Source organism: Ambystoma mexicanum, chromosome 9 (assembly GCF_040938575.1).
Source record: "Ambystoma mexicanum isolate Mex_15411 chromosome 9, UKY_AmexF1_1, whole genome shotgun sequence".
Lineage (NCBI taxonomy): Eukaryota > Metazoa > Chordata > Amphibia > Caudata > Ambystomatidae > Ambystoma > Ambystoma mexicanum.
In genome coordinates this window covers 195,064,513-195,085,299 of record NC_090931.1, presented here as the reverse complement: position 1 = coordinate 195,085,299, position 20,787 = coordinate 195,064,513, and the positions used below count along the sequence as shown (strand labels likewise).

At 46.8% G+C, this 20,787-nt stretch overlaps 1 protein-coding gene across 1 annotated transcript in view; it reads left to right on the top strand.

Moving 5' to 3' along the window:
• The window catches only part of LOC138487293 (uncharacterized), a 56,211-nt gene that overhangs the window by 12,460 nt on the left and 22,964 nt on the right, over positions 1-20,787 (top strand). The window contains exons 3-4 of the mRNA XM_069613905.1: positions 10,070-10,183; positions 11,443-11,583. Coding sequence (XP_069470006.1) covers positions 10,070-10,183; positions 11,443-11,583 — 255 coding nt within the window. The remainder of the gene's footprint in view (positions 1-10,069; positions 10,184-11,442; positions 11,584-20,787) is intronic.

The following is a 20,787-nucleotide window of genomic DNA, read 5'->3' as shown; positions in this document are numbered from 1 at the left end:
GTGAACCTCCCTGCCTCTGAGGAGTGCTGACAGAGTGCATCAGAGCCTGTTACTGAACCTTCCTGCCTCTGAGGAGTGCAGGCACACCGCATCAGAGCCTGGTGTTGGGATGGTTTGTTAGTGAACCTCCCTGCCTCTGAGGAGTGCAGGCACACCGCATCAGAGCCTGGTGCTGGGATGGTTTGTTAGTGAACCTCCCTGCCTCTGAGGAGTGCAGGCACACCGCATCAGAGCCTGGTGCTGGGATGGTTTGTTACTGAACCTCCCTGCCTCTGAGGAGTCCAGGCACACCGCATCAGAACCTGGTGCTGGGATGGTTTGTTAGTGAACCTCCCTGCCTCTGAGGAGTCCAGGCACACCGCATCAGAGCCTGGTGTTGGGATGGTTTGTTACTGAACCTCCCTGCCTCTGAGGAGTGCAGGCACACCGCATCAGAGCCTGGTGTTGGGGTGGTTTGTTAGTGAAGCTCCCTGCCTCTGAGGAGTGCTGACAGAGTGCATCAGAGCCTGCTGCTGCCATGGTTTGTTACTGAAGTGACCTCCATATGAGGAGTACAGACACACTGAATCAGAGCCTTGTGCTGGGATGGGTTCTTAGTGAACCTCCCTGCCAATGAAGAGTGTAGACACACTGCATCAGAGCCTGGTGCTGGGATGGGTTGATAGTGAACATCCCTGTCTGAGGAGCGTAGACACACTGCATCAGAGCCTGGCGCTGGAATGGATTGTTAATGAACCTCCCTGCCTCTGAGGAGTGCAGGTAGAGTGCATCAGAGCCTGCTGCTGGGATGGTTTGCTAGTGAAGTGCACTGCATATAAGGAGTGTAGACACACTGCATCAGAGCCTGGTGATGCGATGGTTTGTTAGTGAATCGACCTGCGTATGAGGAGTGTAGACACTGCATCACAGCCTGGCGCTGGGATGGTTTGTTAGAGAAGAACCCTTCCTCTGAGGAGTGTAGACAGAGTGCATCAGAGCCTGGTGCTGGTATGGATTGTTAGTGAACCTCCCCGCCTCTGAGGCGTGCAGACACACTGCATCAGAGCCTGGCACTGGGATGGTTTGTTACTGAACCTCCCTACCTTTGAAGAGAGCAGATACACTGCATCGGCACCTGGCGCTGGGATGGTTTGTTAGTGAACCTCCCTGTCTCTGAGGAGTGCAGACACACTGCATGAGACCCTGGTGCTGGGATGGTTTGTTAGTGAAGCTCCATGTTTTTCAGGAGTGCAGACACATTGCAGCAGAGCCTGGTGCTGGGATGGTTTGTTAGAGAAGCGCCGTGTCTCTGAGGAGTGCAAACACACTGCATCAGAGCCTAGTTCTGACTGCATCAGAGCACGATGCTGGGATGGTTTGTTAGGGTAGTGAAGCTCACTGCCTCTGAGGAGTGCAGACAGAGTGCATCAGAGCCTGCTGCTGCCATGGTTTGTTACTGAAGTGACCTCCATATGAGGAGTACAGACACACTGAATCAGAGCCTTGTGCTGGGATGGGTTCTTAGTGAACCTCCCTGCCAATGAAGAGTGTAGACACACTGCATCAGAGCCTGGTGCTGGGATGGGTTGATAGTGAACATACCTGTCTGAGGAGCGTAGATACACTGCATCAGAGCCTGGCGCTGGAATGGATTGTTAATGAACCTCCCTGCCTCTGAGGAGTGCAGGCAGAGTGCATCAGAGCCTGCTGCTGGGATGGTTTGCTAGTGAAGTGCACTGCATATAAGGAGTGTAGACACACTGCATCAGAGCCTGGTGATGCGATGGTTTGTTAGTGAAGCGACCTGCGTATGAGGAGTGTAGACACTGCATCAAAGCCTAGCGGTGGTATGGGCTGTTAGTGAACTTCCCTATCTCTGAGGTGTGCAGACACACTGCATGAGAGCCTGGTGCTGGGATGGGTTCTTAGTGAACCTCCCTGCCTCTGAGGAGTGCAGACAGAGTGCATGAGAGACAGCTGCTGGGATGGTTTGCTAATGAAGCGCCCTGCATATAAGGAGTGTAGACACACTGCATCAGAGCCTGGTGCTGGGATGGGTTGTTAGTGAACCTCCCTGCCTCTGAGGAGTGTAGACACACTGCATCACAGCCTGGCGCTGGGATGGTTTGTTAGAGAAGAACCCTTCCTCTGAGGAGGGTAGACAGAGTGCATCAGAGCCTGGTGCTGGTATGGATTGTTGGTGAACCTCCCCGCCTCTGAGGCGTGCAGACACACTGCATCAGAGCCTGGCACTGGGATGGTTTGTTACTGAACCTCCCTACCTCTGAAGAGAGCAGATACACTGCATCGGCACCTGGCGCTGGGATGGTTTGTTAGTGAACCTCCCTGTCTCTGAGGAGTGCAGACACACTGCATGAGACCCTGGTGCTGGGATGGTTTGTTAGTGAAGCTCCATGTTTTTCAGGAGTGCAGACACATTGCAGCAGAGCCTGGTGCTGGGATGGTTTGTTAGAGAAGCGCCGTGTCTCTGAGGAGTGCAAACACACTGCATCAGAGCCTAGTTCTGACTGCATCAGAGCACGATGCTGGGATGGTTTGTTAGGGTAGTGAAGCTCACTGCCTCTGAGGAGTGCAGACAGAGTGCATCAGAGCCTGGTGCTGGGATGGTTTGTTGGTGAAGCTCCCTGCCTCTGAGGAGTGTTGATACACTGCACGAGACCCTGGTGCTGGGATGGTCTGTGAGTGAGGCGCCCTGTCTCTGAGGAGTGTGGACACACTGCATCAGAGCCTGGTACTGGGATGGTTTGTTAGGGTAGTGAAACTCACTGCCTCTGAGGAGTGCAGACACACTGCATCAGAGCCTGGTGCTGGGATAGTCTGTGAGTGAGGCGCCCTGTCTCTGAGGAGTGCAGACACACTGCATCAGAGCCTGGTTTTGGGATGGATGATTGGTTAATGAAGCTCCCTGTCTTTGAGGAGTGTAGCCACACTGCATGAGAACCTAGTGCTGGGATAGACTGTGAGTGAAGCTCCCTGCATATGAGGTGTGCAGACACACTGCATCAGAGCCTGATGCTGGGATGGTTTGTTAGTGAAGCTCCCTGTTTCTGAGCAGTGCAGACAGAGTGCATCAGAGCTTGGTGCTGGGGTGGTTTGTTAGTGAAGCTCCCTGTCTCTGAGGAGTGTAGACAGAGTGCATCAGAGCTTGGTGCTGGGGTGGTTTGTTAGTGAAGCTCCCTGTCTCCGAGGAGTGTAGACAGAGTGCAGCAGAGCCTGGTGGTGGGATGGTTTGTTAGTGAATCTCCCTGCCTCTGAGGAGTGCAGACAGAGTGCAGTGGAGCCTGGTGCTGGGATGGTTTGTTAGTGAAGCTGCCTGCCTCTAAGGAGTGCAGACAGAGTGCATCAAAGCCTGGTGCTGGGATAGGTGTTGGGATGGATGGTTTGTTAACGAAGCTAACCTCTTCTGAGGAGTGCAGACACACTGCATGAGACCCTGGTGCTGGGATAGAGAAACTCCCTGTCTCCGAGGAGTGCAGACACACTGCATGTGACCCTGGTACTGGGATAGTCTGTGAGTGAGGCACCCTGCCTCTGAGGAGTGCAGACACACTGCATCAGAGCCTGGTGCTGGAATGGTTTTTCAGTTAGTGAAGCTCCCAACCTCTGAGGAGTGCAGACACACTGCATGAGACCCTGGTGCTGGGATAGACTCTGTGTGAAGCTCCCTGCATATGAGGTGTGCAGACCCACTGAATCGGAGCCTGGTGCTGGGATGGTTTGTTTGTGAACCCGGGGAGTGGGGGGGAGGGATCCATAAATCAGTAACATGTCATACTCAGGATGGGATGCAGAATAACTCTTACACCAAATAATAAGACCGACTCAGGAAGTTAACAAAAAGTCTCTCCCAATGGTTTTATTTTCAATTCTCTAAAACAGGGAGTTACAACGGACATCAACGGACGTCGCACAGCATTCTCTCAACGCATTTCATAAAAAAATTATACTTTTATAGCAAAAATGCATCATACTTGATGTTATAATATGTGGCAAACTAAGAAAAAGCTATGGGGGGTTGGGGTTGGCTTAAGGGGAACACCTTAGTATACTTTCTATCTAGGGACGGGTTGTGATTGGGTCTCTACAGTCAGGTGGACAACTTATGCCCACCCCTAGTGCAAGTCATCTTCATCAGCTATTAAGTACACAGTATATCATTGGCTCTCAAACTATAAGGCCCTTCATTATATGGCCCTCTACAATTCATTGGCACGCGTGTACCCTTCTGGAACATTCAGCTCACTAGCAGCACGTAAGTTGGTACCCCAGGTGTCAGTGGATAAACTTGACCGTGTCTCCCCACCCAATTAGCCCAACATCTCTCATGCCGTCTGCCATTCAGATAGTCTTTGAACTTGTCCTTGCAAAGTATCCTCGCTCCTGAGAATAGAAGGGAGTATAGGCACACTCTAATTATAGTTCTGGCCTGTATGCCCAACTCCTATTTCCATCCTTGACTCACGCGATAGGAGACTGTATTTTGGCCTGTTTTGCAGCATTTACTTGTCTTGAATTTATAAACTTGGTACTCGTGGTGTTCTTTCTTGCACCTTAACAATGGCTGATTCAGCTTCTCATGTTCACTGATCTTCAAGGATAGATAACCAGTTCTTGGCCTCTCCATCCTTTGGCACCAAGCCAGACAGCTATTCCAGGCCTTTCCTCGATCTTCAGCTGCTTTCTTACTGCGACACAGTCCTCCGGTCCTCCTTTCTCCATGGGTCTGAGCTTACTAAATATGTGACACCGATGTCGAGAATTCTATATAATGGTGGCACTGCCTGCAGTCTATTCACTACGTATAGCTAGCCTTTAAGATCACTTAGTCTACTTGCATTGCTGCATCTGTACAGTTATAAAACAGCTTGAATTTTCTGCAGTGCTCTTCACACGTGCATTGTTCATTCCGTATATATGAAAGTTCACTCGATTCCTTATTTCGTCATCAGATTCAATAAAGTCTATATATCCTCTTCTTCAGCCATTCTTCTCAGTGCGTCATGCTGCCTTCTTGTGACGTCACCACTTATCTTTCTCTCTTTTTCATATTCCTTCAGGGTTCTCCTCTAAGAGATTGTCATCTCTACGGGGATACATCATATAGGGTTTTCTCAATGGATACCTTTTCTCGAAGGCTCTCCGTTGAATAGGCACAATCACTGGTGCGGTGCATGTCACGATTTCTGGCTCCCACCATATAGGAAGGATGGGGCGGGACTTCCTGCAGAGGCATTCAGCTGCTCCTCTACACTAGTGAAGCTCCCTGCCTCTGAGGAGTGCAGACACACTGAATCAGAGCCTGGTGCTGGGATGGTTTGTTAGTGAAGCTACCTGTCTCTGAGGAGTGCATCAGAGCCTGGTGCTGGGATAGGTCTTGGGATGGATGGTTTGTTAGTGAAGGTAACTTCTTCTGAGGAGTGCAGGCACACTGCATAAGACCCTGATGCTGGTATAGTGAAGCTCCCTGTCTCTGAGGAGTGTAGACACACTGCATCAGAGCTTGGTGCTGGGATGGTTTGCTAGTGAAATGCCCTGCCTTTGAGAAGTGCAGACACACTGCATCAGAGCCTGATGCTGGGATGGTTTGTTAGCGAAGCTCCCTGCCTCTCAGGAGTGCAGACATAGTGCATCAGACTGTGGTGCTGGGATTGTTTGTTAGTGAAGCTCCCTCTCTCTGAGGAGTGCTGACAGAGTGCATCAGAGCCTGGTGCTGGGATAGGTGCTTGAATGGATGGTTTGTTAGTGAAGCTAATTTCTTCTGAGGAGTGCAGACACACTGCATGAGACCCCGGTATTGGGATAGAGAAGCTCCCTGTCTCTGAGAAGTGCAGACACACTGCATCAGAGCCTGGTGCTGGGATGGTCTGTTAGGGAAGCTCCCTGCCTCTGAGGTGTGCAGACATAGTGCATCAGACTGTGGTGCTGCAATGGTTTGTTAGGGAAGCTCCCTGCGCCCGAGGAGCGCAGACACAGAGCATCAGAGTCCGTTGTTGGGATGGTCTATTAATGAAACGCCAGTGAAAATAGTGGAGTTTAGGGGCTCACCCATTTAAATAAAAAAGCAAAGTGATTTTGTCGAACTAAATCAATACCATGATTGGAATGGTTTGACAGTGAAGAGGAAGTGCCAGGCATCATCCGCACTCCAGCCACCCCATTCGAAGTGCCAGGAACATTCACGTCAAAATATATGACGTATGGAGAACAGTTAAACCAGCAGAGAGTCGCAGTTGGGCTCTGCCCAGTGCCTATTAGAGTAATAGCACCTATTGAAGTACCGACACCCAAGCAAACCTGGACAGTAAGGTACCCACTGAGAAATCCATATCAACAGGCATGACAAAAGAACGTTTGTCAGAATGGAATACCCGAAGAAACCAAGAAGATACTAAAAGAAGGCGACTGGTGACGTCATGAGAAATCAGACTGACGCACATAGAGAATATAATGACCTAAGAATGCTGATAAAGAGATGAAACACCATGGATAAGTGACATCTCAAGCCTAAGGTGAAACAGGTGATTTCAAGATGAAGAAGCATAGGCCATACGCCCGACGGAGACATTAAGTCAGTTAAAACGTGAACATATGCAAGAAACTGCAAGAAGCAAAGAAATCGTGGAGCTTGCTTACGCTTAGTAGGAAAAATAGATTGCGGCAGGCACTAACTATACATATATCTACCCCAAAAGCACTTTACAGATAAGTGAAAATCCACTGCGCACATGAGCGGAACTGAATAGAGGTTTCTAAAGGCCTCTAGAGAGAGGCCTGCAGCCACAAATCAAGAAGGAAAGATGGAGAGAAACCCTGCTGAAGATAACCCTGAAAAGAGGCCAAGATCGTATCAGGCTGGAACCGGCTAGCAATGCCTACAGTTAAAGAGAAGAATAACAGAGTCTCTGTTGAGCAAGGTTGAGATAAGACGCATATGGTATACGACTGACAGGACTAAATCAAATACACAAAACTGCTTGAAGAAGAGGCCGATTTCACAGTGTCCTAGTCACGTGGCAAGGCGGCAGAAAGGGATGAAACTTTCACACCTGCGCATGGAGCCTAGTCGTTCCAATACTCCTTAACTTTCTCAGACCAAGAGGCAGACTCAAGGCCAAACTACAAAGCAGTAATTGACACACTGCCACTGAGGTGATGATTGGTTGTACCATAAATTGAAGGGAAGCTGGGGTGCAGCTCTACTCCCTGCACCTGGCTAATTATTCTGCATGCTGCTAGACCCAAGTGGAAAAGAATGTGTGGGATCAATGCCAACCCAATCATAGTGGACCATGTAATCTAGGGTCCTATAGAGAGTAGAGCCAAAGGGACGTTGTACTTTTAGTGGCGTTTACAGTAGCCAGTTCGAAGGAAGGGCTTAGTTGCCCAACCTGACATTAGCATCCAATCCCCTCTCCCCGTTACCATATACAGATATAGTACCTATATTAAAGTTACCTTCCTATAACCAATCAAGTTGAATGTTAGGTTTTTTAGATTAGACGTCAGTGATGACGAGTTTTTGGTATAAATGCTGTAGTTTTTCTGAAGTGAATCGGAGTTTAAGCGAAAAGGAAGAACGAGAAGTTGCTGATGTTCATTGAACTCCCCGTTTTTTGTACTTTTCATTAAACGGACTTCATTTGCCAAACTATTGAGTTGTCATTATTATTTGATGCGAGAGTTCGAATCTGCATCCCCATCTATCTCAAGGGTGCTGCTGCTCATTTTAAAGGGCTGTTTGGAGACTCCCTAGTCTTATGGGCCGGCTGGGGTCCATCCAGCTCAATAGCAAAAAGAGATCCCCGCCACTGAGGTGTGTAGACACTGTCCATGGTGCTGGAATGGTTAATTACTGAGGAAAAACCTCTGAAGTGTGCAGGCACACTTTTTTTGTCCCTGGGGATAGCATGGGCAATGAGAAACTCTCTTCGGCATAGTGACTGGTGCCCAAATGGCTATTTGATGAGAAAATATGTCTAAGGCGGGTCCAACCGATTCAAATTTGACGCCGCTAGCCAGGCTCAAACGCCATTCGCCACCATTTGTGATTGGAGGTAATTCAGCCAACAAAATGCAGCATTGGAAGGAAACACTTCTTCCATGTGCATATTCTACCCAGAGAATTGAACATATTGGGAGTAAGAAGCAAAGGTGAGTCACACAGATGATTTCTGCTATAAAAAGAAGCGCAAGACAGGGCCAGGAGTGGTACTGTTTAGTTATTTGCACCCCCCTGCTCCTGTCCCAATCACGTGCAGGGAGGTGTCTATGGTTGGTGCCCATTAACTGCGGGAGTGGGCGGAGCCTACACAGATTTCTTATGGGTACTCAGGACGAACATACAGGCCCCTAGCACTTTAAATGCACAGAAATGCCGCCCTACTTGTGCAGGGGCACAAGGGGGTGGGGAGGAGTGCATTTGAATATGCACATCCATCATGCACACATTCAAAAGTCTTTTGTGCACGTGGAGCTACTTTCATTGGTGCGAGTCATGGGACGCGGAAGCACATTTCATCGCTTGCACAAATGAAAGTTTTGAGGATCTGCCTCATTGTCCCCGCCTTCTAGACATGCAGACAATCTTGACACTTGACTAGCGATTTTCTGTACAGGTTACACAACTAAACTAGTAAACATAACTGACAACAACCAAGAATATGAAAAAGAAAGAGATTGTGGTCCATGGATATGAAGATGAGTCCAGTATCTCACTCCTTGGGTGGGTTCCTGCCCCACAGATAGTGTCTGAGAGCCTTTCAAACATTTACACGTGGACAGGGTACTCTGATTTTCTGGTATTAGCATAATTGACCTAAAAACATTTGACCTAAAACGTTTGATCGAATTCTTTTGACCTTTTTTGGGTCAAATTTAATTAAATATACATATGGTGTGGGTAAGGGTATAAATTAGGTTGAGGGGAAGGGGGTGGGTTGCGGGACGTCTATTTTAGATGGAAAAAAGGTCAAATAAATTTGATCATGTTTTAGGACAAATAAACCCAAACCGATTTTCTAGCATACAATCCCTTTGCAGCCCGCTTTAATCCTGACACACATCCGTGGACCGGCGCCTGAAGGTGGGGATTCCGCTAGGATCTGCATTGCCCACAGGACATGGGATAGAAACGGGAGGTAGACTGTCATGGGGCCGTCTCACACTGCTGACACCAGCAATGGCATCACATAAAGGATTGGGGTATAGGACTCATTGGGCCTCATTACGTGGTTGGAGGTAGCCTTGCTGGCACCGTTGTTGCCTTACCGCCATACTTGTAATGAGGCCCATTGACCCTTTCTGCACAGACAGTATAAGCCCAGTGAACCACTGAGCCACTGCTTATGAACTGATGATCCACGGGCTTGCAACGTTTCTCTCTTACCCCGGTCCTCCTTCCTTGGATACGTAATAAAATCGGCAGATCCGTGGGGCTGGCCCCGCATATTGCACTGATTTGCTGGGAAGTGGATTCTCTGTGTGTGGCGGGATTTCCAAGTGTACAGAAATGGGCCGGAACAAGGCGCCTACAGGCTCCAAGTGGAGAAAATGGGAGTGAAGCACAATAATAATCATTTGCATTTATAAAGCGCTACGAACCCTCAGGCATTTGATCGCTGGTTATTAGTACCCATGGTGTGTGGTGCTCACTCATTGAACTCGGAACGATGAAAGGCTGAGTTTGGCCCTGTCGGGATTCAAACCTGCATCAGCACATGTCAAAGCACGGGCTCTACTCACAGTGCTATCTGTCAGGCTATGGTGCAAAGTAACGACCCTCCAGGTTTATGGGCATAGTATTGACCTTTCCTTAATTTTCCACAAACACCTCAGTTGATGCAAAATTAACGAGCCTGCATAGCTCTCATTTGGCTCCAGCTGCCTGTAACCCTCCCTCATTTCTCTTTCAGAATGACATAATTAAAACCACTATCGAAGTCAATACGCTATTATTGTCGGAATGCATGGTTGGCCTTTTTTGATTTCAGATATTTTGCTCTGGCCATTTTGGCCTCTTTCAGTCTCCACTCAGTATTTTTGCTAATGTTCACACCTGCCATTCTTCCAGGGGCCTGGATTTGGGTTGCCTTCGTGACCGCTCTCACAGTTTCGCTGAATTCCTCGCAGGACGCAGCATCGCTCGCGTCGCAGGATGGGACTTTCCCGCCCCCTTTCGGCAATGGTAAGAGATGCTTCAGCAAGAGATTTGGAATCTCATCGATGAGACTGGTTCTTGTCCTTCTCATTGCTTAAAGTGCTATCGTTTTACAGAGGTATACAACAATAGAGGTACACAACGGAGCACTTTACAGAGGTATACAACAGTACAAATGCATAACATAGCGCTTTTCAGAGCTAACAACAGAACAGATATACAGTGGGGGCTAGCATACAGAGGGGGACAGAGGAGGGGTACAGCTATACCAAGTGGCTGGGAGGAGAGGGGCGGGTGGCATCTAGCGAGTCAGGTGGCGCAGGGGGTGACGGGATGGCCTAGGCGTTGAGGAGAGAGTCCCTGAAGAGGTGGGTCTTGAGTTCTTTTCTGAATTGTAGGAGCGTGGGAGCGAGTCTGATTCCATAGTCTTGGGGTGTAGTAAGAGAAGGCTTGTTTTCGGGTCCTTTCCTTTTTGCAGCAGAGGATTTGAAGTCTGCACATGTCCTGGTGTCTTGTGCTGGGCTGTCCACCAGAGATGCTGAGTTTCTCTGCGAGGTAGTTGGGTGACTTGAGGCTTGAGGGCGACTGCCTTCTAGATGATGCAGCAAGGCATGTCTCTTGCTTTCCACACCCACAACACAGAATTGCCAATGCATGGATCGTGCCATGATGGCATGGGTGCAGGAATGTCACCTATGATTTAATACACACATGTGGGGCATCCTGATCAAAGTGCTGAAATAACCTGGACTTGATATGGTGGGAGGACAATGGGGGCAACAACTTCCCCATCCAATTAGTAGGGCCCAATGCAGTCTTAGCCCAACGAAGCCTCTGCTCCCAACACGCGAAGGCTATTATTGCTCCCGGGTGGAAGATATTCTATAGTCCCATTGCTCTTCTGATGGTGATTGTTACAGAACGGTGGAATCCATGGGAAATATACAAGGAGAATGAGTACCCAGTTGGCCCCAGCTGAAAATCCCCCGCTTGGGCAGCTATCCCCTATAACCTGCTGGAGAGAATCTAGCTCTTAAACCCCACTTTAGAATCTCTTTCCTGAATGGGATCCAGGTTTGGGGGGTTATAAAAGGTCATCAAGTTTCTTGACCCTAAACCTTCTCCCCCTGCCCGGGCAAGGGGTTGGCACAATGGCTGGAGTAGTGCAAGTGATTGTGCAGCTCTGCCCGCCTCCCAGTCACACATATGAGTAAATGTGCTTGGAATCAGTATTGGTTGAAGCATGTTTTTAATCCGAGATGTACCTGCCATGCCTTCTTTTCTAGGATGCTTTGATGATTACGAGGCCTGCGGCTGCTGCCTCATGAAGCGCCTGCTGGAGACCCTGGAGAGCAGAGTGAACGAGTCCATCCTGGCCCTCTCAAAGCAGGTGGATTCTGCTATCGGGCTCCTGAACCGCCTACAAGGTCTCTCTCTTCCCCCCTTTCACTTCGAAAGTACTACTAAAGAAATGAAAGCAAAGCTCTGATGATGTGTGTTAAAAAGGAAAGCTTTTGGGTCAGGTAATGACCAGCTGGAGGCCCTGATAAGACTGTAAACAACTGCTTATTAACGAATAGACCTTCCAGCACAAAATAATCCGCCAGCCTGTAAATAGCATTTGGAACCATTTCAGAGTGTGTTTATGTAGGTCTCACCCACAGCATGGCCTGCGGTCAGAGTATTTGTAAAGGCGCTAGATAGGTATTGATACAGGGCTCAAGTCGAGGGTACACGCGGGTGGACTCAGCCCCCACCAGCTAAAATGAGATGCCCTCTTTACATTTATGAATTAAAGCCAACCTCAGAGAGCAAACCGCAGTCATCAGGTTTGCAGGCCAGACACTTCACCACTGCACTATGTAACCTGATGAAACAACAACTAAAGGTGAAATGTCCCATTTCGGAACTGCAAGTTCCAGGGAAAACATTTGTATTGGTTCATGGAGTTTAAAACATGCACACCTATTAACGTTTTCAAAAACACTGTTAGAAGAAAATGTCCTTTGTGAACGGCAAATGCCATTCGTCCTGTGCACTTTGGGTGGTTAAGCAAAGCCAATTTAATGAAATGTGCAAATTTCACCCTTACATGCTAATTTCTGGCAACGTCACATCCCATTTTAATTGTGATGAGTCTCCAAGGTTATTTACAAAGCACTTGGTACCCAGGGGTTTCTAAGAGCGGGCCCAGGGATCGAACCTGTGTTGTTCCGTGCCCTTTTGCTTCCAAGGTGAGCACGGTGCCCCTGAGTTATCCTCCCTTTCACTTTGGAAGCCCTTTAACCTTTCACCTTGGAAACCTAGAAAAGGGCTGCACCATGCTTCACTACAACACAGAAATCAATATCCTTCTTTTGCGTGCTTAGAGCAACCTCGTACATAGAGGTCGAAGTGAGCGGGGACTGACATCCCCTTCCTTTATTTTTTACTGTTAATAGTTGCCCTTACTTTGTATCACCATTTTCACAGCTCAGGAGTGGTTTTGCAGAGCACCCCTCTTCATTTTACTTGCTAGCCTCTTTTGAACTAATCAAGTCACGTGGACTGCGCCTGAACTGGTAAGCAGTAAAAAAACGAGTAGCAGCACCTTGTTACGTGCTATTTTCTAGTCAGCACGTGCTCGAGCGTGCACAGGACTGCAGCGAGAGCTTGCTCTGCGAAAGAGGCATATTTTAGGAGTATGCTGTACACGTGCAGGCGCACATCATAATCACATTATTAATCCGAAGCTCGATGGACAAAACAAACAGCTCATTTCTGGGATCTGTGTATCCATTGGGTATTAATTTATTTATTTAGCACTTTTAAAGAGCTCACATAGCCCGCCGGCATCGAGGCGCTGTTACAGGAATAGGTTGTTTCTTTTGCGCCATTGTTTTTTTTGTCTTAGTTGCATATTTATAACGTGCTTAAATAGCAGAGGTTTCTAAGGGCGGACCCTAGGATCGAACCTGTGTTGTCTTCGTGTCATCTTGCTTCCAAGGCAAGCACGTCGCCACTGAGCTGTCCTCCCGGGACGTTTTCCCACTTTACAGTTTTTGCTGGCTCCAAGGTGTCTACACCTATTCTTCACAAAATCACTCCCAGAGAATGATGGACAGCAGTGCAGCCGGTGCACTGGCCCTGCCCACGTGTCTCCAGCATTTGACACAGTGGCCCATACTATTCTCCTGCATCGTTTGATTGGCAGAGATCTTATTTAACAGACAGTATCCAGTTTATAAATGCAGATGTCTTTCCCTCATCACACATAAAGGCAAAGTGCAGGGTACAAATAGGTTACTTACCTTCACAGCTCCAGTATAGACATCCTTATAAGTTCACTTGCTTAGCATAAATCCCGCCATCAGGCATGCATACGCAAAACCTTTCCAGCCTATCAATCTCATTAGAGACGGTCCAAGCTGTAGCCAATGAGGGTGCCACATAGCAAAGGCTCCTGGGAAACAGCTACCAGCTTTCAGGTTTCGAGAACAGTATGTTTGATGGCATTATAACTACAACTAATCGTTCCTCTCAAGGAGAGGGTGACTGGAACGCATGTGAGTCTAGAATGATGTCCATACTGGTATACTAGATTACAGGCAAGTAACTAATTATTCTCCTGTATGGAATAATTAATAGATACATATACTTAGACTACAAACAAGTGTTCCGTCACCTTCAAGGCGGATAGAAGACTAAACAACGCCTTTCAAGCTGCTTGCCCAACCCTCTTCTCCATAGTCCCCGGCGAGATAACATTGAATTTGCAGAACATTTAAAAAGCCTTATTTGCAACAAAGATCAGACGAATGCCATTAATCGGAAGGTATGTTTTTTTTGTCATATAATAGCTATTCTGCTTAACTTGAAATCATGGTTATGAAAAGATATTTGCCACCATGCGCTTTGCCGAGCAGCCACAGTGAAGTCTTTACATACATTCACCCATCACTACTGCCTCAGCAGTGATAAAAATATCTTAGAACGTCATGCTCTTACTTCAAAGTTGTGTATATGATAATTACATACTGAAACATCTGATATCTGACCAATGCACCATGCACCTATTAACCTAATTCATACCCGAAAGTGATTCATGAAAGGTTCCATATTAGGTGTGCAATTATTTTTAATATGCAGTCATCACTAATGTTCAGTCTTCGCCAGCATGTGTTTCGACCTAGTAAACACCGGTCTTCATCAGGGCGTTAAAACTGCTCCAGTACTTTGAATCCAATTAATTCCTAATCTCAGAGTTCCAAGGGCTCATTGTTTCCTCAGGTAATTCTAAGTATGTCCAATGAAATTGTGTTTTTCTTAACATCCACAATCAATTCCTCCACATTAGGCCCAAAGTCTTGAAACCTAATGGCTCAGCGCCAATCCTTAAAGCACCGATTCGCGTGCTGATTAATGCTGTGGAGAGGATGAGGGGCTAATGAAAGCCGCATAGAAGACTTCATGTTGCTGGGGATTTAAACCGTTGGAAAAGTATCTTGTTACATTACTGATTATTCAAACAAAATACGTTTAAAGGATTGGCGCCGAGTCCTTCGGTTTCAAGACTTTGGACCTAATGTGCAGGAATTGATCGTGGATGTTAAGAAGTCATTAAATAGAACACATGATGCCTATCTGCACCAATCAGGTTGACATTTGTTGTCGCAGAAACAATTAAAATTCAGAGTTATTGATTTTACAAGTGGTCAGCGCAGTGGAGTATTAGCCCTTTTTAAGCCTGGTGATATTTATTTCGTTTTAAATTAACCCATTTTATATTCAATTTTCACTTAATCAATTTGAAGACAATGGAAAGGAGATGAAAAAGAAGATGCGAGTCAAGCGAGAGCCAGGAAAAAAATGAAGTGAAGAAGAACTAGAGGAGTGAAGAGCAAGGCGCAAAAGACATCTTTTGCAAAGAACAAGACAGAGTGAAGGGGAGGGAGCTGGTAGGTGGGGAGGCCCATAAGAAAGACAGGACAATAGTCAAGTCAGGAGAATAAAAGCAGAGGTAAGTGGTTTAGTCACCAAGGAAGAAAGAAAGAAAATGACAGATTTTGCATGCATGAAACAAATGATCACAACAGGAGCGACACACATTAGAGATGTGGGAGGAAAAGCAAGAGATTGGTCGAAGAGGGCGCCAACATTAAAAGCAGGAGGAAGAAAGAAGGGCAGGGGGAAACGAGAGAGATGGAGGGGGCAGAAAGCGAAATAGATGAGAGGAAAAAGAAAACTTGAGTTTTATACGCGTTTAGATAAAGAAAGCAAGGAGGCAGGCAGAAAGAGAATAGTGAAGTGTATCAGAAAAGGCAACACATTAGACAAAGTTCTGAGAGTCATCAGCGTAGACGTGAAAAGAGAAGCCAAATGAGACAATAATGGGGGAAAGCAGAGAAATGTAGTGAGAGAACAGGAGAGATCTTAAAACAGAACCTCGACGAACACCAAACTAAAGAGGGAGGTAGAGTGGCTACAGAAAACCTACGGTTAGACAGATAGGAGTGAAACCATAGTAAGACAGAAAAAGAGTGTATGGGCAAAACACACATTTACTTGTGCCCCTCACCCATCAACTGGTGGAGAAATCTCCTCCCATCAAACTCTTCCTTTTGAAAAATGTGACTGCTCAGGGTCTGTTAGACTGGCTCTAAGAAACTACTACGAATTCTAGTGAACGTATGCTTAACACCATCTACTAGCGGCTGACCTTCACTCTTGATGACTTCCTGCCAATCAAAACCATTCACACCAGCACACAACATCCACAAGCTAAATGGCTCAATTCTGCCATCCAAACTCTCAAAAGGAATGGATGTGTTCTTGGAAACACATTAGAGAAAAATCTAATTTCCTCAAGACAAATTAACTGGCCTATCTGACCTCTGATTATAGAGAGCATCATAATTTTATGCAAAGAATTCATAAAATTCCAAAAGAATCTTGGAAGCCAAAAATCCTCCAGCAGAACTCTTCAAAGTACTATCAAAACTCTCAAACCCTTGGATCCCCTTAACACTGCCCCATCACAACAACTGTCAACCCGGCTTTATTGTTTTAAACCAAATATACTGCCCATCAGAAAAAAATATTGCCAGTGATAACACCACTCCAGCCCGAAGATCCGCATCAGCGACACTCCACCCCCTGCATTTTCAAACCCCTGTCTTCTCCTCCTTCTCCTCCCCACCTCATCTGCCAATTGTAGGCTCTTCTTGCCAAGTGCAAGTGTTCTAGATCACCTCTTGATCCATGCCCTGTAAAAATCATTACATCTCTGTGGTCAGCAATTTACAACCATGCCCTGAGCATGGTGACCCGCTCCCTCTCTTCGGGCTGGATTTCCATTCCCCTTAAAGGAGTTGCTGCTCCCTCCCCGCCGAAGAAGCCAAACCTGTATCGCACACACGTGGCTAGCTATGGAACCATTTCTAACCTCCATTTCTTGCCAAGCTTCTAGAATGTGAAGCTTGCAAGCCAGATCAAGCTCACATTGTGGAAAACACATTCCTTAACTCGGAACAAGCAGGCTACCTCCCGGGGAGGGGCAATCAATCTGTCCTGGACTTGTTGTACTTGATGATCTTCGTATGGCAGCTGGCGTCACTCGACACAGTTAATCATCAGATCCTGCTGGACACTGTCCAATCCATCACCAGCTTGCAACGCACTGCCTTGCTCTAGCGTACAGTGTTCATAAAAGACAGATCTCAGTGTATTATAATCCCCCCTACTTCTCAGAGCCTCTGTCAGCTCTGCTTTGTCCACCCTCCTCTTCAATTTCTGCACCTAGTCAGTATCATTTTCTCTTTGATTTGACCTTCCACAGTTATGCAGACGACGCACCAGTTCTTCTTCAATTGGTCAAAAAGTATTCTCCTATGGATCCACCCCGGTCCCCTGCCTTGAGACCATAAACATCTGGATGGGACTGAATTGGCTAAACTGAACCCCCCCTAAAAATTGAAATATTGCTGCTGTCAGACACCCCTCCCCTCCGGAGTGAATGTCTTTGGTCCTCCACCCTATGAAACTGTCCTACTAATGATAATGAGTGTTATATATATAGCGCCTTTATCCAAAGCACTTTACAGAGCACATATTTACATACAATATCACCCAACTGAAATTGGTACTCATTTATCGACCTCAGAAGGATGAAAGGCTGAGTTGCCCTTGCCGGGATTCAAAGCTGTGACTTACAGATCACAGCACCAAGCACTCAACCCACGGAGCTATTTTATCAGCATACATACCACTACTGCCTTACATTAAAAACATTGGCTGCATTATCGATTAAAACGATTCCCTCACATCCCAAGTCATTTCTGTCAACAAATCCTGTTTCCTCCAAATACATTCTTCCACGACGTAATCCCACTGTGAACATCTTAATCTCCACCACCTAGACTACGGAATCCGTATCCACCTAGCTATCCAACAGCTCATTGGCCTCCAGAATGTGAAAACAGCTGTGGCCAGACTCCTGATATACTTCAATTGGTGAGACCACTTCTTTCTAGGACTGAATTCACTATACTGGCTCCCTGTCTTGAAAAAGAGCACAATTTGAGGCTCATTGAATAATCCACAAAGCACTTCACAGCATCCACCCATGTATCTTCATTTGCAAATTCATCCTCCACTCCTTCAAATCACAACAATTAAGAAGACCCAACATAGGAAACCCTTCTCATATCTCGCTGCCAAACTCTGAAACTCTCACTGCATCTCCCTCGGCCTGCAAGTCAACCTCCTCAGATTCAGGAAGGACCTCAAAACCTCCCTCATCACTCTGTAACACCCCCTATCACGTTCTTGCGGCATCTCTCTTGCACGGCCACGCTGAGACCACCAGTGGCATGCAGTGCATTAAAAAAACAATATTAAATCAATAAAACATCCGCAGGATTTAGCCGTCACATAAAAGTCTATTTGCAGCATGCCCTATTCCTGAAATATGTGAACAAAGAAAAAGTTACTGTCTGTAGTGAGTTCTGCACCCCAAGTCCATAGTCCTGGTTCCCAATGCTTTAAGTGGGGTAAGAAACTGAGGGGGGGCCCTCATTTGGGGGTGTGGCCTAAGACGTGATGGGCATGGCCTAATTGGTGGGCGGGGCCTAAATGCGACATGGTAAAACTGGTCGGGCCTACATTACTTAGTACATATTGTGTAGCAGACTGCTTGCTACATGGCTTAAAGTATAACAAATCAAAGCTCAAGGGGATTATTTATTTATGTGGTTTACTGCACTGAACATAGCTTATTTTATTTGTGAACCAGATTTTATGCTACCCATGTCTGCCACTTATGCTGTGCCCATGCATTTTTTATAGAACAAAAATTGGCAATAAGGGCACATTGCTAGTGAGTCACATTGCAAAAGAAAACATTGCAAAAGAAAAAGAAAAAAAGTTTATTTGCCAGGTGGCATTTTAAAATGGTCATTTGCAACAGTTAAATACACCGCAAACCACTTGTGACAATTAGAATTTTCAGGAATATTGAAAAGTTAGGCAGTGACACAGGCAGTATTCTAATGCCATAGTGGGATGTTATAGCCCAGGGCCAAGGCCTTATCTGGTGTATTGGCCCACACTCAAGTAACAAGGGTAGGATTTGTCAACACCCGATTGAAGCCCCTCTCCCATTTTGTTATGAAATTAGAATACAGCAAAGTCCCAACCATGAATCAAAAATGAAAGGTGCTTTGTACATTGGAAATGATATTGTGAAAGTGGAATGTCTGCTCATGGACGTACAGTAATTAGCACCAGGAATAAAGATCAGGGTGTTGAGGGCCAGAATTGTATGAAACAAATCCGGTATCAAATCCGGTATGGCATGCCAAATGCAGTAATTAGCACCAGGAATAAAAATCAGGGGAACATAAATGGAAGAAAATGATCATCAAGGGTCAGGAGAATGCTTCATATTTGTGCTAGGCAAAGGAAAACTACCCAACATAATGCCCATGTTGCTTCACACAACCAAGATAGTCCAGAGGACCAAAGACAACTGAATATCAGGGCGCACCAGGCTGGTTCACAGAGCCACCATGAGGATATTGCTGACTTCGGTGTAACAAATGGTGCAATGGGAAAATAAATAGAAGAAAATGCATGCAATCCCATACTTGCCAACCCTACAGATTTAGTCAGTAGGCTACTGCCTTTTAAGCAGTCCTACCGCCTACAAATTTCAGTGACAGATCCTACTGCTTTTTACAGTGGCGGCATGTAATTTTTGTGACTCTAAGGCAGGCTTCAGGACAAAGCCTGCAACACATTAGTCTGTCTATACAGTGGACTGGTAGGTGATTACTTTAATTGGACTCAGACCAATCCACTGAACTGACCGCCACTTGACTCTGTCCAGCACTCTTGCCGGGACAACTCTTAGGTGAACCACCAGTGAAAGCAAGTGGCAGAGTTTAACACCATCACACAGCATCTGCTGACAATTTGGTGTTAAGTTACCATTCACAATTATTCAATTTTTACATTTCAACATCTTTCCATGTTGTGCTGTTTGCATGTTTTGTATTTCCCTGTGATGTCATTGTTATGGGAATTATCATTTTTGAAACTTGAAAAATCCTACACATCTTTTTGGTCACAGAATGTTGGCAAGTATGCTATCCTCCTCGCATGCGAGGGAACAAACAGCAGAATGTTTGGGGCAAGGAAAATAAATGAACGAAAATGCATGCGAGCCTTGCACGCATTTTCTTTCATTTATTTTCCTTCCCGGGACTCTAACTTCCTCTGGTAACCCTCCCGAGGGGTTGCCAGAGGAAGTTAGTTTCCAAGGTGCTCTTCCGGCAGCACTGCAAAAGGCAGCTGTGACTGGCAGAAGTGTCAGCCAGTCACAGCGTCGCTCAAGCTGTGACTGGCTGGCAAGTCTGTCAGTCACAGGCTTGCCTGACTCTGCCATGCCTGACCTCTTGATGGGCGGCCGGCGGGCTCATCTCCCGTCGCGTCTGTGGCGGGAGATGCACCCGCCGTGGCTTGGTGGGATGGGGGGGCCCCGGCAGGGCCCCGGGTCAGTCTCACTTTTTGGAGACTGCCGGGGCCTGGCCTCGGCAGGCCCCGGCCCACTTTAAGCACTGCTGGTTCCTCTATACTTATGAAGTTTTTTCAGTGGGAATGAGACTAGATAGACAAAAAATGCAACTTCCTCTTTAGAGTTGTTATGTAACTGGGCGCGGCCAGTCCCGAAGCCCAACCAACCACAAATGTCGGATCCTGAACCCGCCTGTCAGGTGAGTTAAGCTAACCATTTTTGGGGGGTGGAGGGCAAGGTTATGGAGGAAAGGGGTCTATGGATTAGGAGTACAGAAGTCACTACTGTGAGTAATGTTTCCATACATGTACATTGTGTCCCCTTTCCTCCACACTTATGGGAGATTGGGTAGCATAAATACTCCAAGGAGGTGAACCTAAAGGACTACCGAGAGTGATTATGAAGAACTGACTGGCCAAATTTAGCATCTGTTCTGGAGCTTGCATCCACGTAGTAATGCTTGCAGAAGTCCGATGGGGAAGCCCACATGGCTGCTTTACTTTATGTTATTTTATTGGAGATTTGTATGGCACCTGTACACAAGTGTTTCCTGGTGCCACAAGACAGAAAATGGACG